This window comes from Podarcis erhardii (assembly GCF_964252035.2).
Source record: "Podarcis erhardii genome assembly, chromosome: 15".
Classification (NCBI taxonomy): Eukaryota; Metazoa; Chordata; class Lepidosauria; order Squamata; family Lacertidae; genus Podarcis; species Podarcis erhardii.
In genome coordinates this window covers 10294352-10309957 of record NC_138505.1, presented here as the reverse complement: position 1 = coordinate 10309957, position 15606 = coordinate 10294352, and the positions used below count along the sequence as shown (strand labels likewise).

The 15606-nt window shown below is 47.1% G+C and overlaps 1 protein-coding gene and 1 long non-coding RNA gene across 5 annotated transcripts in view; both read left to right on the top strand.

Moving 5' to 3' along the window:
- Positions 1–4875: 4875 nt before the first annotated feature.
- On the top strand, positions 4876–5503 carry LOC309330166. The gene is made up of 2 exons (XR_014151334.1): positions 4876–5038; positions 5394–5503. It is a non-coding gene; the product is annotated as an uncharacterized lncRNA (long non-coding RNA).
- Positions 5504–5985: 482 nt separating this feature from the next.
- ENTREP3 (endosomal transmembrane epsin interactor 3) overlaps positions 5986–15606 on the top strand; it is a 34050-nt gene continuing 24429 nt past the window's right edge. For 2 of the 4 annotated variants that reach the window (XM_081840981.1, XM_081840980.1), the window contains exons 1-3: positions 5986–7038; positions 10738–10794; positions 14968–15081. In XM_081840981.1, coding sequence (XP_081697107.1) covers positions 6814–7038; positions 10738–10794; positions 14968–15081 — 396 coding nt within the window. In that variant the 5' untranslated portion in view covers positions 5986–6813. Of the gene's footprint in view, positions 7039–10737; positions 10795–14967; positions 15145–15606 lie in introns of all 4 variants that reach the window. The other 2 variants (XM_081840979.1, XM_081840978.1) reach the window with 1 other exon arrangement.

Below are 15606 nucleotides of genomic sequence, written 5' to 3'. Positions count from 1 at the left end.
ACCTAGAGATCTGCATTGATTGTTGCAGTACAGTGGTACCTCAGGTTAAGAACTTCATTCGTTCTGGAGGTCTGTTCTTAACCTGAAACTGTTCTTAACCTGAAGCACCACTTTAGCTAATGGGGCCTCCCACTGCTGCGGCTGCTGCTGCTAGATTTCTGTTCCATAGCTGTCAACCTTCCCCTTTTTTGCGGGAAATTCCCTTATTCCAGCGCTGCTTCCTGCTGCTATCCCGGATTGTTAGATATCCCGTAGACTGTCCCTGGGACAGGTGAGGATGCTGATCCCTTATTTTCGAGGCTGCTGATCCCTTATTTTCAAATCTGAAAGTTGACAGCTATGTTCTGTTCTCATCCTGAAGCAAAATTCTTAACCCAAGGTACTATTTCTGGGTTAGTGGAGTCTGTAACCTGAAGCGTCTGTAACCCGAGGTACCACTCTACATCCCTGGCGACTATTATTGCATAATTATAAGATTTAATGTGTAATCTTGGAAGGTTGCAGAATATTAAGAAGAGGCTGTGACTTAACCATGAAGGAGGGGCACCCCACCGCTGCTTCAGAGAACCCCCACACATCCGAAAACCCCAGAGAAGACCTTCCTGGTCACACAGGGTGTTGTTGTTGTTGTCAGGCAGATCTGAGCCCTGCTGGCATCGATTTCAATAAATAAGACACGTTTGGGGGGGGGTGAGGCTAATGGCTCCCGCTTTGCTTGGAAGCCTGGGAGCCCTGGCTGGTGTTTTCATGAAAAGACTTCTTGGCACCTCTTGCCACCACCTGCCTGGCCGTTTCCCACTGGTGCCAGGGAACGGGGGAGGCAGTTGGGGGGTGGCGGATGAGCAGGGAGCCACCGGGCCTGGCCCATTTGGGGTTTCCGCCAGCTCTGGCGAGCTGCACTTAGCGTAGGGCGGGGAAGGAGCTGGGCTGCGGCTGGTGGTGGAGGAGCATCCATTAAGCAGCAACGGAGGGCCTCTGGGGAGCTGTCTTGATGGCAGGAGAGGAGAGCTAAAAGCTGGAGTTGCTGGGCTTTCGCTGCCTCTTCCTTCCCGCAGAACAAACCTCTCAGAACGGCTGCAGCATTTGTGGACCAGGCCACGTCGCATATTATATTTCCCCAAGTAGCATCCTCTGGAACCTCGCAAGCAGGGCATGTGTAGACGGCGGCCTTCCTTTGTTTGGTTGCCTCTTTAGGATTTGGAGGTATAGTGTTGCTGGAGCTGGAGGTTCTACTTGGCTACTGAAGCCAATAGCCTCCCTTGTTCGCCCAAGGTAGCTGGAGTTGGTTCTGACCTGGGCACCCCATGAATTTAAATAATCATGTTATTCCTTCCTCCCCTCCACAAAGAATCATGGGAACTTTAGCTTGGTAAGGGTGCTGAATTGCAGTTCTGTGTGGGGAAAACTCCCAGGATTCTTTGGGGGAAATAATATGCTTTTAAAAAATATTTATTTCTTAGTTTTTATTGATACAACAAGAAAAAACAACAACACAAATACCAAATTACACACAGGAATAACGATAGACACATAATTTTCTTAGCAAACAATAAAACATATATTGGTCTTAACACTGAAAGACCCAACCTCCCGTCTATTCCATATTTCAACTTCATATTACTTACTGCCAATACACACTTTTATCATAATTAAACTTATTCCTAATAAACCTAATTTCTTATATCTACCTTGCAACTATTACTGAAGTTCCTCGAATGCTGCAACAGAACTGGAAATAATATGCTTTAAATGTGTATTTTTTGTGTAATGTGCACAGCGCAAGTAACTCGGCATGTTTGCCAACAGAAGTTTTAGTCTCTAGTTAAATGGGGGCAGATACCTAGTGACGGGAAAGAGAGCCTTCCATGCTTGAGACTTCGGGGTGTTGCTGCCAGTCTGAGCCAGCAATACTGAGTCAGGTGGTGGGAACTGGTACTGCGACAGCTGCCGCTTATCCCGTATTTGTAAGAAATTTATCCTCTAGTGTGGCAGAGCCCAACCTTGGGAACTCCCTGCCTATTGACATCAGGTAGGTGCCTTCTCTCTGCTTTTTTCAATGCCTGCTGAAAACATTTTTGCTTGCACAAGCCTTACACAAGGTGCTCCCAGTTTGTGGGACCTTCTCCCCAGGGAGACTGGCCTGGCATCTTCATTGTACACCTTTAGGCGCCAGGAAAAGATGTTCCCTTTCAACCAGGCCTTTTATATAATAATAATGCTGCTGCTGATGATGATGATGATGATGATGATGATAATAATTTATTATTTATACCCCTCTCACCTGGCTGGGTTTTTCCAGCCACTCTGGGCGCCTCCCAACAAAATATTAAAAACACGATAAAACATCAAACATTAAAAACTTCCCTAAACAGGTCTGCCTTCAGATGTCTTCTAAAAGTCAGATAGTTGTTTATTTCCTTCACATCTGATGGGAGGGCATTCCGCAAGACAGGTACAACTACCGATAAGGCCCTCTGCCTGGTTTTAAATATGTTGTGGAAGTGGGGGGAGTTAATGGGTTCTCTTTGTTCTTATTTTTGTTATGTGTTTTGTGTTTTTTTAATTGTAATTTTCTGTTGTGAAGCGCCTCTTTACAGGTATACAGCAATATACAAATTTAATGAACAACAACCTAGTCAGATGGGCAGGGTATAAAAAAAATAAAATTATTATTATTATTAAATAGGACACCCTTATTTTCATCGGAGAAATATTGGAGGATGTGATATCTTTGGACCGTATATAACACGGCACCAAGCGCTTTGCAAATGCTCCCTTTAGCTGGAAGAACAAACACCTACATGGCTTTTAAATCGGCGGAGAAGCTAGCGCAGAGAGAGGAAACAAATAATGGGAGACTCAGCAATGTGCAATTTCAGGCCCTGATGAGAAGAGGGAGGGAGTTGAACTGTAAGATGCTCGTATGAGAACAAGCATTTTACAAAGAGGTCCTCTCTCAAAGAAAAAAAATAATCTGTGAAATGGACAAATGGATGCAGAATGGCCATTTCCAGAGCATAAAAGGGGCCCTGGCGGATCAGGCCAAATGCCCCATTTAGCCCCAGCATCCTGTTCTCGTGTAGCCAGCTCAGTGCCTCTTGGGAAACTCGCAAGCAGTAACTGATTACAACAGCAGTTCTTCCCAACTGCGATTCCCAGCAATTGGCTTTCAAAGACATTCTGCCTGTGACACTGGAAGCAGCACGTGGCTGATAATAATAATAATAATAATAATAATAATAATAATAATAATAATAATATTTATTTATACCCCGCCTTCCCCCGCCAGAGCCAGGTTCAGGGCGGCTAACACCAGTAAAATTTCAGTAAAAACAGTAAGAAAAAGAGAAAAAAAAACAATTTAAAATACAGGTTAAAATGCACCGACAGCCTTTTCCTCCATGAATTTCATAGAAGTGTAGACTTGGAAGGGACCCTGAGGATCATCTAGTCCAACCCTCCTGCAATGCAGGTATAAGCAGCTGTCCCATACAGGGATCAAACCTGCAACCTTGGGGTTATTTGTCCAATCCTCTTTGAGAGGGATAGTCACTTTAGTCTGCTGCAGCAAAAACAGGAAAAAACCCAACTTTGCGACACCTTAAACGTGAACAAATTTGTATTTCTGTTCATGTATGAAAGTGGAAATGCATTAAACCACGAGTGATTAGTTGCTTATATGATGGCAAAAAACACCCCCAAAACCTACTGCGGATAGGGATGGCCACTGGCGTGGGTTGGAACCTGCACCTTGAATAATCCTCAAATAAAAACATATCATCAAGACCATGGGTAGGCAAACTAAGGCCCGGGGGCCGGATCCGGCCCAATCACCTTCTAAATCCGGCCCGTCGATGGTCCAGGAATCAGTGTGTTTTTACATGAGTAGAATGTGTCCTTTTATTTAAAATGCATCTCTGGGTTATTTGTGGGGCATAGGAATTCGTTCATATTTCCCCCCAAAAAAATATAGTCCGGCCCCCCACAAGGTCTGAGGGACAGTGGACCAGCCCCCTGCTGGAAAAGTTTGCTGACCCCTGATCAAGATCCTTTCCAAATGGTCATTGGAACAACATTGATTTCCCCCATTCCCTGAAGTGAGGTGACTAGCTGTATTTATTCAAAAGAAGAGGCACTCTGTGCATGCTCAGATGCAGACACACCCACATGACCTTTGGTGTCAGGTTAAAATTCCAGCTCCTCTTTCTCAGCATAAGGGTTGTGAACAGAGGCAGATTTAAGGGAGTGCAACCAGTTCACTCCCACTGAGCTGAGAGGGCGCTGCTGCGGGTGCTACAACAATGACTTAGAACGGAAGCTGAACGACGGAGGGTGGGGGGTGAATTTTGGCGTTGTGCAGGGTGCTGCTGAAATCTGAAAGCCCAAATTACTGCTTGTAAATTTGGACAGGCCAGATGATACGATTTTATGGGACAGCTGAAGCCTAATGCAGACCTTGAGTTTATTACCCTGTTTTGGAAGCAGAGGATGACTGAACAGATTTCTCCTTAAATACAGCGTCTATGCATTATTATTATTATTATTATTATTATTATTATTATTATTATTAAAAATGTGTATGCACTTATGCCAGGATTAGCACATGAGTCGAGTTCTCAATCAAAACAATACAAAACTAAAAAAAAATCAGCACTGGTCCTGTTAAAGTGGGCAGGCTACTACCAACAATACCTAGCTCATTCCTGAAAGATCTGAGATTTTCCCTGTTCTCCTTATGTCCCCATGCCCCTTGTCATCCAAACAGGGAAACTCTGGAAACACAATTCTCCACACCCACCCTGCCCAAGCTGGGCTCCCTGTACCCTTCCCCTGGCAGGGCAAAAGCATGGGATCCTAGTCCTTGGCTGATTAACTACAACTCCCAAGATGCATCACGGCAGGGCGTGCCCTTCCTTCTTGCAGCATCAGGACCAGCCGAGCATCCTCCAGAGAGAGGGATGCAGGGGGTGGTGGCTCCTGGAACATCCCTAGCCAAGAGCTGCCCTGCAGCTGGGCAGGCAGACTCCTCCCATGCCTGGTAAGTCTGCAGCTGTGTTTAGCTCCTGTGTTTTTTTTTTGGGGGGGGGGAGGAAGAAAGATGAGATGGGGAGCAGAGGGGAGCGGCGTGGGGTGAGGTGGAGGGTGTAGAAGAATCTGTAGCAAGCCAGCCAAGCTGATGGCTGGTCTCTTCCTTTTAGAAACAGTTTAGATGGAGGGATTTGGGTGTTTTGCAAAGTTGGGGGCTTCCCAGTAGACCTCTGGGGTGGGGTGGGGCAGACCAAAGTTTATAGGGAGAAGCTGAGGGGGGTGAGCCCCACTATGATAGGGAAGCCAAGGTGCCCAGCTTTTAACCAAGACGGTTTATTTTATCCTGTGGCAATTCTGTTTTTCAGACGGCTCGGAGTTTTGTGGCCTCTTTAAGAGCTGACGCCTTCTGTCTGCACGGCGCAGAAGAACAAGCCTCTCCCCCCACGGCTGGGACCCTCTCCCCCCCCACCCCCCACCCCCCAAAAAACTTTTCCTGGGTAATGCTTGAACTCTGGCAATTGCCAACCTCTGTGCCGGATGAGACTGGTGCCTTCTGCTGTACCAAGCCGAGCTGCCACCATCTCCTTCTCGGGGTGGTTACCGCAGCGTCAGGTCGGTTTGCCAGCGGTTCAGTGAGAATCCTCTGGGGTTTTGGAGCTGACTCCGGACATCTTTTCCTGATCCATCTGCCAACACTGGGTTGAGGGGAGGAGGCAAGCCGCGTGGATGGCAGCGGTGGTGCCAGGCCGCCCGTCAGAGGAGCAGCGGTCGGCTGAGAATCCATCGCTCGTCCGGGAACCGCTTGGTGTTTCTCATCCGTCGGAAACAGCATCAACCGCTTGCTGCTGCTCTTGCGATTCTCTCTCCTCCTTGGGAGCAAACTCCTGTCTGGATAAACAACCACTCCATGGCTGCCAGGCAAGGGTCCCCTTTGGGCCATGATGATCCCTGATCCAGTCCTTCATCTCCTGGCGGCCTGGAGGCCTTCTTCCAAAGGGAGAGCGCAAAGGCCTGCAGATTCAAAACTGCACGGTGCGTTTTAACCACAGCCAGGGTGAGAAAAAGGGCTAACTTTCCCCATTCGACTCCCAAGTGATGTGGTTAGATGCTGTTCACGTGGGACCTGGAGGATTCACATTCTGCTGGACCGATTCACGTGGAGGATGGGAGGGTTGGGTTGGTGGCTCTGTCTCTCCAACCTCTGGGCTTTTGAGATTGGGATGATCCCTATGCTGAAGCCAAGCTCTGATGTTCCTTCTCCTGGGCAGTGGCTTTCTTGGGCGGGGGGAGATCTGGAAGTTGGCATCTCCTTCTCCCCGGAGGCGGCGTCCAGCTAAAAGCGAAAGTGTGCCAGGGCCAAACTCTCCTCGTCACCCCTCGTCTCCTCCCCTGGAATCCCTCTCCCGTCGGATGCATTTATGTGTGTGTTTGCTCAGGGCAGGGGCCCTCCACGCATGCTCAGAGGCACCCTTTCACCGTTGAGATATCTTCTAGGGCGGTGCCCTGGTGAAGCCGTGTTGCTGCCTTGGAATTATACACCAACATCCGCCCTCCTTTTCGTCGGTTTCTTCTCAAATATACAGAGCCTAGAGAGTCAAGTGGATTTGGGGTTAGCCAACGAGAAGCTGCTTTTGGGAAAGCCATAAAAAACTTGCCTCTTTTGAAAAGCAGGTCCTGTGCCTTACGCAGGAGGGTTCAAGGCCTAGCCTTTGAGGACCAGGGTCGCTTCTGTTTACGGCTGCTTCTGGGGTCCCTCCAGAAGCCGCCCTCCTTTGGGCCAGAGTCATGCCCTCCAGGAGCGATTCCAGCTACTCGCTGACGGCCCGCACAACGTCCCGCAGCTTCACGCACCTCCGCGTCCGGCGGGCCTGGCTCCAGATCATCCTCCTCCTCGGCTTCGTTCAGATGATCCTGGGCGTCCTGATTGTTACGTTGAGCCTGCTGGTAACCACCAACATGCCCTCGCAGAGCCACATCCGGAACGCATGTCCTATCTGGGCTGGTTTTCCGGTGAGTGCATCTTGCATAGCACAGCTGGGTGAAACCTCAGGCTTTCCCCAGATCCATTTTTGGATCCATTATTGATAGATATTGGGCTTCCCCCACCTTCCCCATCCAGCACACATTGATTTAAATGTTTCTAGCCATTTGCAGATGATGTTTTAAAAGAAGAAGGGGGAAAGGCAAAAAAAGCCTGGTGTTATTTACTTATTTAACAGATTTCTGGGATGCCATCCACCAGCCAACACTTCCAAGAAAGATCTTTTTAAAAAACAAACTACCCACTAATTAACACTGAAATCAGCAGCAAAACTGAAAGCAAGTTGATAAGTAGCAATCATAATTAAAATATACAGCAGAAAATCCACTGAAAGCCCAGGGAAATCAAAAACATGTAAGCTGGATCTGGAGAGACAAACAAAATAGATACCAGCTAACTGTCCCAAGGTTAAGAATTATACAGTTAGGGAGCCACCACTATAAAGGCCCTGTCTGATTTCACCACCCACCTCACCTCTGGCAGAGGCGCCTGGAAGCTGGGCCTCTGATGCAGATTGCCATTAATAGGCAATAGGTTCACATGACAGCACTGAGAGCAAGTAGTCATTCCAGTTCATTAATTACTCATTAATTACTCAATAAAAGAGAATAAACTACTCTGCAGACACTGTGGGTGTTTCACCAGGGGGGTTCTGAATTTCAAGTTCTCCCTGGTTTGGCAAACTTTTATTTGGTCTCTCATCATGTCTATTTGATTTAGGCATTTTAACGTTGGTTAGCGTTGGTTTTTACTTTTATAGGGTTAAACTTGTGGGTATAGGGTGGTATATAAGTTCAAACAACAACAACAACGTAATTATTTACAGACACATTTCTAAATACTGCCATATTGTAAAATATCAAGGCGATGTTGTGTGACAAACTGGTGAACTGGAATATTCACTCCCCCATGAATGGGAAGTCAATTGGGGGCCACAGGCAGTGGTGGGGTGGACCCACAGCCAAAAGACCATGTTGGACCTCTGAGGGTGGCAGAGGGCCTCCTCTGCTGATCTCAGCACCCAAGGGGGTCTCAAGGGAAGGAGCCAGCCTCCAGTCCTTTAGAGCTTCAAACTAGTGTGAACACCTTAAATTATGCCCAAAAAGCAACCGGCAATGCATCTGCTTTAGAACACGGTTTTATGAGTTCCGCCTGGCCTTTCAGATGGACTCAGTCTATCCCCCCTCTCATTTATTATTATTATTATTATTATTATTATTATTATTATTATTATTATTATTATTAGGAACCCCTTATATGGGATTTGTAAATAAATTTTCCCTTGGCTCTTTTTGCTGGCCCATGTAGGACCAGCATGGATAGTTGGCCCCGGTGAATATTTGACGTTTTCTCCCCTTATGGCTTTGATCTATGGGCTACCACTAAAACGAGGCTGCATTTTAAGCTGTATTTTAAACTGTATTCTAACCATAGCTGTCAACTTTTCCCTTTTCTTGCGAGGAATCCTATTCGGAATAAGGGAATTTCCCTTTAAAAAAAGGGGAAAGTTGACAGCTATGATTCTAACTTATATTTTAATCAACTGTTTTTTGTTTTAATGTTTTTACTGTATTTATATTCGGTGTTAGCCGCCCTGAGCCCAGTCTTGGCCAGGGAGGGTGGGCTATAAATAAAAAATTATTATTATTATTATTATTATTATTATTATTATTATTATTATTACTATTATTATAATAAAGGCAACCCCAACCAGTAATCTGGCTGCTGCCATTTTGCACCAAATAGAGTCGTCTTCTAGGGCAGTCCCACGTACAGCACACGGCAGTCCTCTAGCACCCAATCTCTAAATATCTCTGAGAGGAGGGCCTGGAACCTCAAACGACACAAAGATACTTGGCCCCCGCCCCCTTCTGAGCATTGTTTACACTGAGATCTAACAAAATCCTGCTCAGAATAGACCCATTGCAGCCAGTTGGCCTCAGTTAACCCTTGAGCATTAATATCAGTGGGTCTCCTCGGAGCAGGACTTAGCTTTAGGCACCAATCCTCCGTTTCCTCAGCTCGAGGCAGTTTCTGCCGGCTCTGTTTTCAATCACATCGCTTATAAAAAAAATGTAATCATGAATAATTTAGAGCGAATGAACTCCATTATAAAATAATAATAATAAAATCCACAGCCTACTGAGAAATGTTGCATCCCTCCTCTGCTATCAGAGTCAACTCGACTGCCAGCAGCCATGGGAAAGAACGCTGAGCTTTGCAGCCTCTCTCCCCTGTTTAATCCGGGACAGAGATGTGCCGACTTATTCCAGGAGGTCCTTCCTAGCAACTGCTAAAAAAAATCTCTGATTCGGTCACGCTTTTTGCAACTGTATTCGAGCTGAAACAGCTTCGAAACCGGCACTTCTCCAGATTTTTTTGTTTGTAGCGCAGTTCTGCAGCTGAGCAACGTGCATGAAAATGCATGCGCTGAGGTAAAGCGTGCCTAAAAATGCGTATGCTAAAGAAAAGAGCAGGCCAAAATGCATTGCGTGTGGGGAAATGTAAATGTGAGGGGAATACACTTTGCAAAAATGTGTATTTTAGGCAATGCTGCATAGAAAAGCATGCCCGTTAGGTTCGCACTAAAATGCTGGCAATTTATTGCGAAGAAATGGTTGTCTTTTAAAACAAACCATACAGTGATGTGAAAATAGGGGAGAACTGAGCTTAAGATAGATAGATAGATAGATAGATAGATAGATAGATAGATAGATAGATAGATAGATAGATTCTTTATTCTTTACTGAAAAATAGTTTCTATCCAAGAGCTGTGGCCTTCTTAAATGCAGTAACTCGATAGTGTGACCTGGGAGTTTGATGGGTGTGGGTGTGGGTGTGGCTGGAATGTGGTTTGTTTGGTTGTTGTTGTTGTTTTGCTTTTGTTGTTTTTAAGGGATGGCATCCAATTTCGTTGCACTTGTGCAATGTTGCACTTGTGTAATGACAATAAAGAATCTATCTATCTATCTATCTATCTATCTATCTATCTATCTATCTATCAAAAGGGCATCGGATGTCAGCTCAGGGCCTGGTTAAATAGGAACGCTTTCTCCTGGTGCCTAAAAGTTTATAATGAGGGCACCAGGCAAGCCTCCCGGGGGAGGGCATTCCACAATTGGGAGCCACCACAGAAAAGGCCTGTTCTCGTGTTGTCGCCATCCAGACCTCTCGTGGAGGAGGCACTCAATGAAGGGCCTCATAAGATGATCTCAGGGTCTGGGCAGGTTCATATGGAAAGAGGTGGTGCTTGAGGTATTGCGGTCCTGAGCTGTTTAAGGCTTTATAGATCAAAAACAGCACTTTGAATTGGGCCTGGAAACTAATTGGCAGCCAGTGCAGTCGGACCAGGATTGGTGTGATATGCTCAAATTGCCGTGCCCCGCTGAGCAACCTGACCGCCGAATTCAGCACTTGCTGAAGTTTCCGGACCATCTTCAGAGCCAGCCCTTTGGGAAAATGAGAAAAGCTTCAATTAATGGAGCGAAAGCTTCCAGTTTGAGGAGACATGTTTCTTCTTTTAAAAACAAAATGGGCCATCCCACCCCTGGCCAAGCTCTCAGCAGCTTCCTTCTCACCTAGAGAGGACCAGCAGTGGTCACTCAAAGCCACTGGTAGATCTTTGGCAATCAGGGCAACCTCTCTTCTCTGTCTGTCTTGATCTCTAGTTGGCATTCTCCGGAGTGGTTGGCATCGTCTCCTGGAGGCGCCCGTTCACCCCGGTGGTAAGTATTGACGCTTCATTTGTGTTTGGAATGAACTAGTCTAGTGTGGTGTAGTGGTTAAGAGCGGAGAACTCGTAATCTGGTGAACCGGGTTCGATTCCCCGCTCCTCCACATGCAGCTGCTGGGTGACCTTGGGCCAGTCACACTTCTCTGAAGTCTTTCAGCCCCACTTACCTCACAGAGTGTTTGTTAGGAGGGAGGGAGGGAAAGGAGATAGTTTGAGCTTTGAGACTCCTTAAGGGGAGTGAAATGCGGGATATCAAGTCCAAACTCTTCTTCTTCTTCTTCTTCTTCCTTCTTCTTCTTCTTCTTCTTCTTCTTCTTCTTCTTCTTCCTTCTTCTTCTTCTTCTTCTTCTTCTTCTTCTTCTTCTTCTTCTTCTTCTTCTTCTTCACACAGTTAACTGAATTAGTTCAGAAATCTGTGGGCTGTGCCTGAAAGTCGTTCCCTTAACTGCCAAGTTAAATGAACACAAAGAAAGTTCTTTTGGCGGTGGAACTTTGGAAGGTTTCTAGTTCATCTTCAAGTCAGTGGCGTAGCGTGGGATGTCAGCACCCGGGGCAAGGCAAGTAATTTTCGCCCCCTAACCTGTGGATTTTAGCACTCGGGCAGAGAGCTGCGAGTGCGAGCACCCCCCCAGATGTTGCGCCAGGTGCGGCCGGCCCCCCCCCCTGCACCCACGCTACGCCACTGCTTCAAGTTCATTCTCTTCATTTGCTTTTTTTAAAAAATAAGCTTTGGACTTTTCGGGCCATTAAAGTACATAATTGATGGGGGAAATACATTGGAAAAAACCATTCATACGCCACCATGTGTTTTGATGTTTTCTTCGTCTTCTTTAAGTATACAGTGGTACCTTGGGTTATGAACTTAATTCATTCCGGAGGTCCGTTTTTAACCCGAAACCATTCTTAACCTGAGGCGCACTTTAGCTAATGGGGGCCTCCTGCTGCTGCCGTGCCGCCGCCACACAATTTCCGTTCTCATCCTGGGGCAAAGTTCTCAACCTGAAGTACTATTTCCGGGTTAGCGGAGTTTGTAACCCGAAGTGTTTGTAACCTGAGGTACCACTGTATTCTATACTTCAGCAGCTTGAAACTGTCTGAATATTGAGGATCATTCGGACAAAGAATCGAACTCTGGCCTGAAAGAGTTTGCTTTGTAAAGGGATGGTATTTTGCTAGAATTTGTTCTTCTTTGGACATCTTGAACATGAACCAAAACAAGTTCTGTTTCAGAACGAACTTCCCAAGCTCTGAAAAGCAAATGTTCTTAGGAAACACAATGGGGGGAAAGGGTTGATGTGCAGAAGGAAGGCTAAGCAGGCATAAATGGAAACAAATTGTCAAGAAGCGCATTTATACTTAGGATTCCTTCCAGCTGAGGTTGTGCCAAAGGCTTTATGGAAAAGGTGGGTTCTGAGGAGGCCTCTGAATGGAAGGCGGGTGGAGAGAGGCATTATCATTCCAAAAGTGGGGCATCATGAGATCGAGAGAAAAAAGAGAGGGGGGGGGGAGTTGTCTTAGAAGGAAACCAACAGACAGGTGAGAGGGACATGATTAGGGCTGGGCAATATATTAATATATTGTCCCAAACTGGTTTGAAGTCCCTATCATGATATCAGATTCATAATTTTTGACCTAGCAATATATCAAAAATCATAATGTGTGTGTGCGTTTGTGTGCTAATCACACAAAACCACAAGGCATGAAAAACCGTGAAGCCAGCCAAGCTCCATCCTTATTTCAGACATTGTGATATATCAGTATATTGCGATGTTGATGAACCAGATATAGCGATGTTGAAAATCAGATATCGCCCAGCCTTGGACATGATTGATGTGCTTAAAATGCTGCATAGCATAAGGAAAGTGGATAAGAGGAAGGTTTTTCTCTCTCCTATAACGCTGGAATTTGAGGACATTGGATGAAGCCAACTGAGGGGAAGATTTGGGTGTCAGACAAAAGATTTGGTTTTCCCCCGCATGGCATCTACTGTGGAACTCACTCCTGCAAGAATTTGCGACGGCCACTAACCTGGACGGCCGTAAAAGGGAATTTTGTGGAGGATAAGTGTTATGTACTGAGTTGAATAGGATCCAAACTGCAGCAGTCTGATTGGTCCTAGAACAATAGGATCCAAATTGCAGCAGTCTGATTGGTCCTAGAACAATAGGATTCAGAATGCAGCAGTCTGATTGGTCCTAGAACAATGCAGCAGTATGATTGGTTGGCAGGAACCACCCAATCATGCTCCAGATATAAGTGAATCCACAACCTGATTGGCTTACAGTAGAATTCCAGAATTAGCCAATCATGTGCAGCCCATTGTGTAAATAATGTATATAAAGCAGATACTTTGAGGGGAACATTCATTCATTCCTCCTCACCACTATGAGCTGAATAAAGAGCATCAAAATGCTACTAGCCAGGATGAAATTTGTTCTCCCTCTGCTTTGTGCTGTTGTGGAAGTCCTCCTTTCCCAGCTCTACTCTGTAGGGTCTAACCCTACTGGTAGCACCTTCCATTGCATGGTGAGCCCCCCCCCCCAGAAATAAAGACACATGACACAAATATTTAGGTTAATGGGCAAAAAATGGCCACAACTTTATTGGTTACAGGAATGAACGGTATTGGCTTAGGTATTGGTCCTAACCGACTATCCGGCTTCAGCCTGATTGCTTGAAGACCGGGAAGGGTTAACCACCAGTAGGGGGAGTCCTGCTGATGCACATCAACTAGGGACTCCCCTGGGGTCACTGATAGGGGGCGTGCCTTAGGCCCTCAGCTCCCTAGGCTTCGGACAGGGCCACGCCCCCCGGAATCCTTTACAGGAATACCCTTCGATATTCGGTGGAGGTGATGGCGCTTCCCATCTACATGCTATTACCCCTACCAATGCCTAACCGCCAATGCCAAGGAAGTTGTGATGATTTGCTACGAGGTAGGTGAAAAACCAAGTGGCTGGTGCCAATTTGCCAAGTGGGAAAAATTCCTACCAGGCCCCTTAATGGCGACCAACCGAGGTCCAGAGCAAGGTCAAAAGGAAAACCTAAGGGGTGGGAGGGTGGGAAAGCTAAAGGGTGATGAGCTGAGGTGGCAAAAGAGGGAGATCCCCGGCCGTGCTAGTGTGATGTCACGCCAGCCACACACCCCCTAGGCCAGCCAATCCCAGGGGATGTCGCGGCCAGGGATCCCCTCAATCGTGCGGAGGCTGAGAGCCGGCCCCCGCGCACGTGGAGAGGGCATGAAGCCTGCAACTCCACCTCCTCTCGAGTTCGGAAGTGGTTTTCTGCACACTTAATCAGCCTGGGGTGGAAGGAAATCTGCCGTCTGAAGATATTCCTCACTGTGACTGTTTGGGGATGGGCTGTAGCTCAGGGGGCACAGTATCTTCTTTCCATGCAGAAGGTCCTGGGTTCGGTCCTCAGCATCTCCAGCTAGGGCTGGGAGGGAGAGAGACCCCTGCCTGGAACCCCGGAGAGCTTCTGCCAACCTGTGTGGACTACAACCTGTGCAGCCTAGGACCCATGTACCTACGGGACCGCCTCTCCTGGTATGCCCCGCGGAGGACCTTACGGTCCACAAATAACAACACTTTGGAGGTCCTGAGCCTCAAGGAGGTTAGATTGGTTTCAACTAGGGCCAGGGCCTTTTCAGCCCTGGCCCCGACGTGGTGGAACGCTCTGTCACAAGAGACTAGGGGGACTTGACATCTTTCCTCAGGGCCTGCAAGACAGAGCTGTTCCGTCTGGCCTTTGGTTTGGACTCGGTCTGACCCTTATGTTTCCCTCCCCTTATGGTCTTGATTTATCAGCTACTTTAAAATGAGGCTGCATTTTAAATTGCATTTTAACCTGTATTTTAAATTGTTTTTTTCCCCTTTTCCTTCCCACCCCCTTTTTCCTCTATTATGTTTTTACTGTGATTTTATTGGTGTTAGCAGCCCTGAGCCCGACTCTGGCTGGGGAGGGCAGGGTATAAATAAATTTATTTATTATTATTATTATTATTATTATTATTATTATTATTATTATTATTATTACTGAGCTAGATGGGACAGCGTTCTGGCTTTGTACAAGACACCTTCTTCCTCCATTTCCTGTGTGTGTCTCTTCCCCCTTCGTTTTCCTTAGGGATTTAACGGCCTTCTTTCTCCCCGCCACCCCCCAGATTACCTTCTTCACGCTCCTCTCAGTCCTCGGAGTCATGCTTACCCTGGCTGGCTCCATCCTCTCCTGCCAAAATGCCCAGCAGCAGGTGAAGTCCCTGGAGGCTTGCGAGCCGGTAAGACAACGGGACCGTTATGCGGTCTGGAAGGAGCAGGGGATACGGAGCCTGGACTTCCAGGTGGGGTTTGACGTAGAGCAGAGCTAATACGTTACGTTCTTCCTCCAGCACAGCCTTCCACAACCAAGTGCTCTCCAGGCATCGCCAAGCTCCCGGCAGCCCTCTGGCAGCTGGCACGGCTAATGCTGAGGGATGATGGGAGTTGTAGTTCAGCCATGTTCTTGGACTCCCGCTCCCATCAGCCTCGGCCAGCCTGGCCAATGGTCACCCATGATGGGGGTTGTGGTTCAACAATGTTATTGGGTTTCCAGCTCCCGTCAGCCTCAGCTAACGCAGCCAATGGTTACGGACGATGGGAGTTGTAGTTCAATGACGGTCTTCGATGATGGGAGTTGTAGTTCAGCAATGTTCTTGGGCTCCAGTTCTCATCATTCTCAAGCGGTGTGGCCAGTGATCAGGGAGAATGACTCCAGCGACATCTGGAGGGCACCTGGTTGGGGAAGGTGGCTTCAAAGGGGGAAA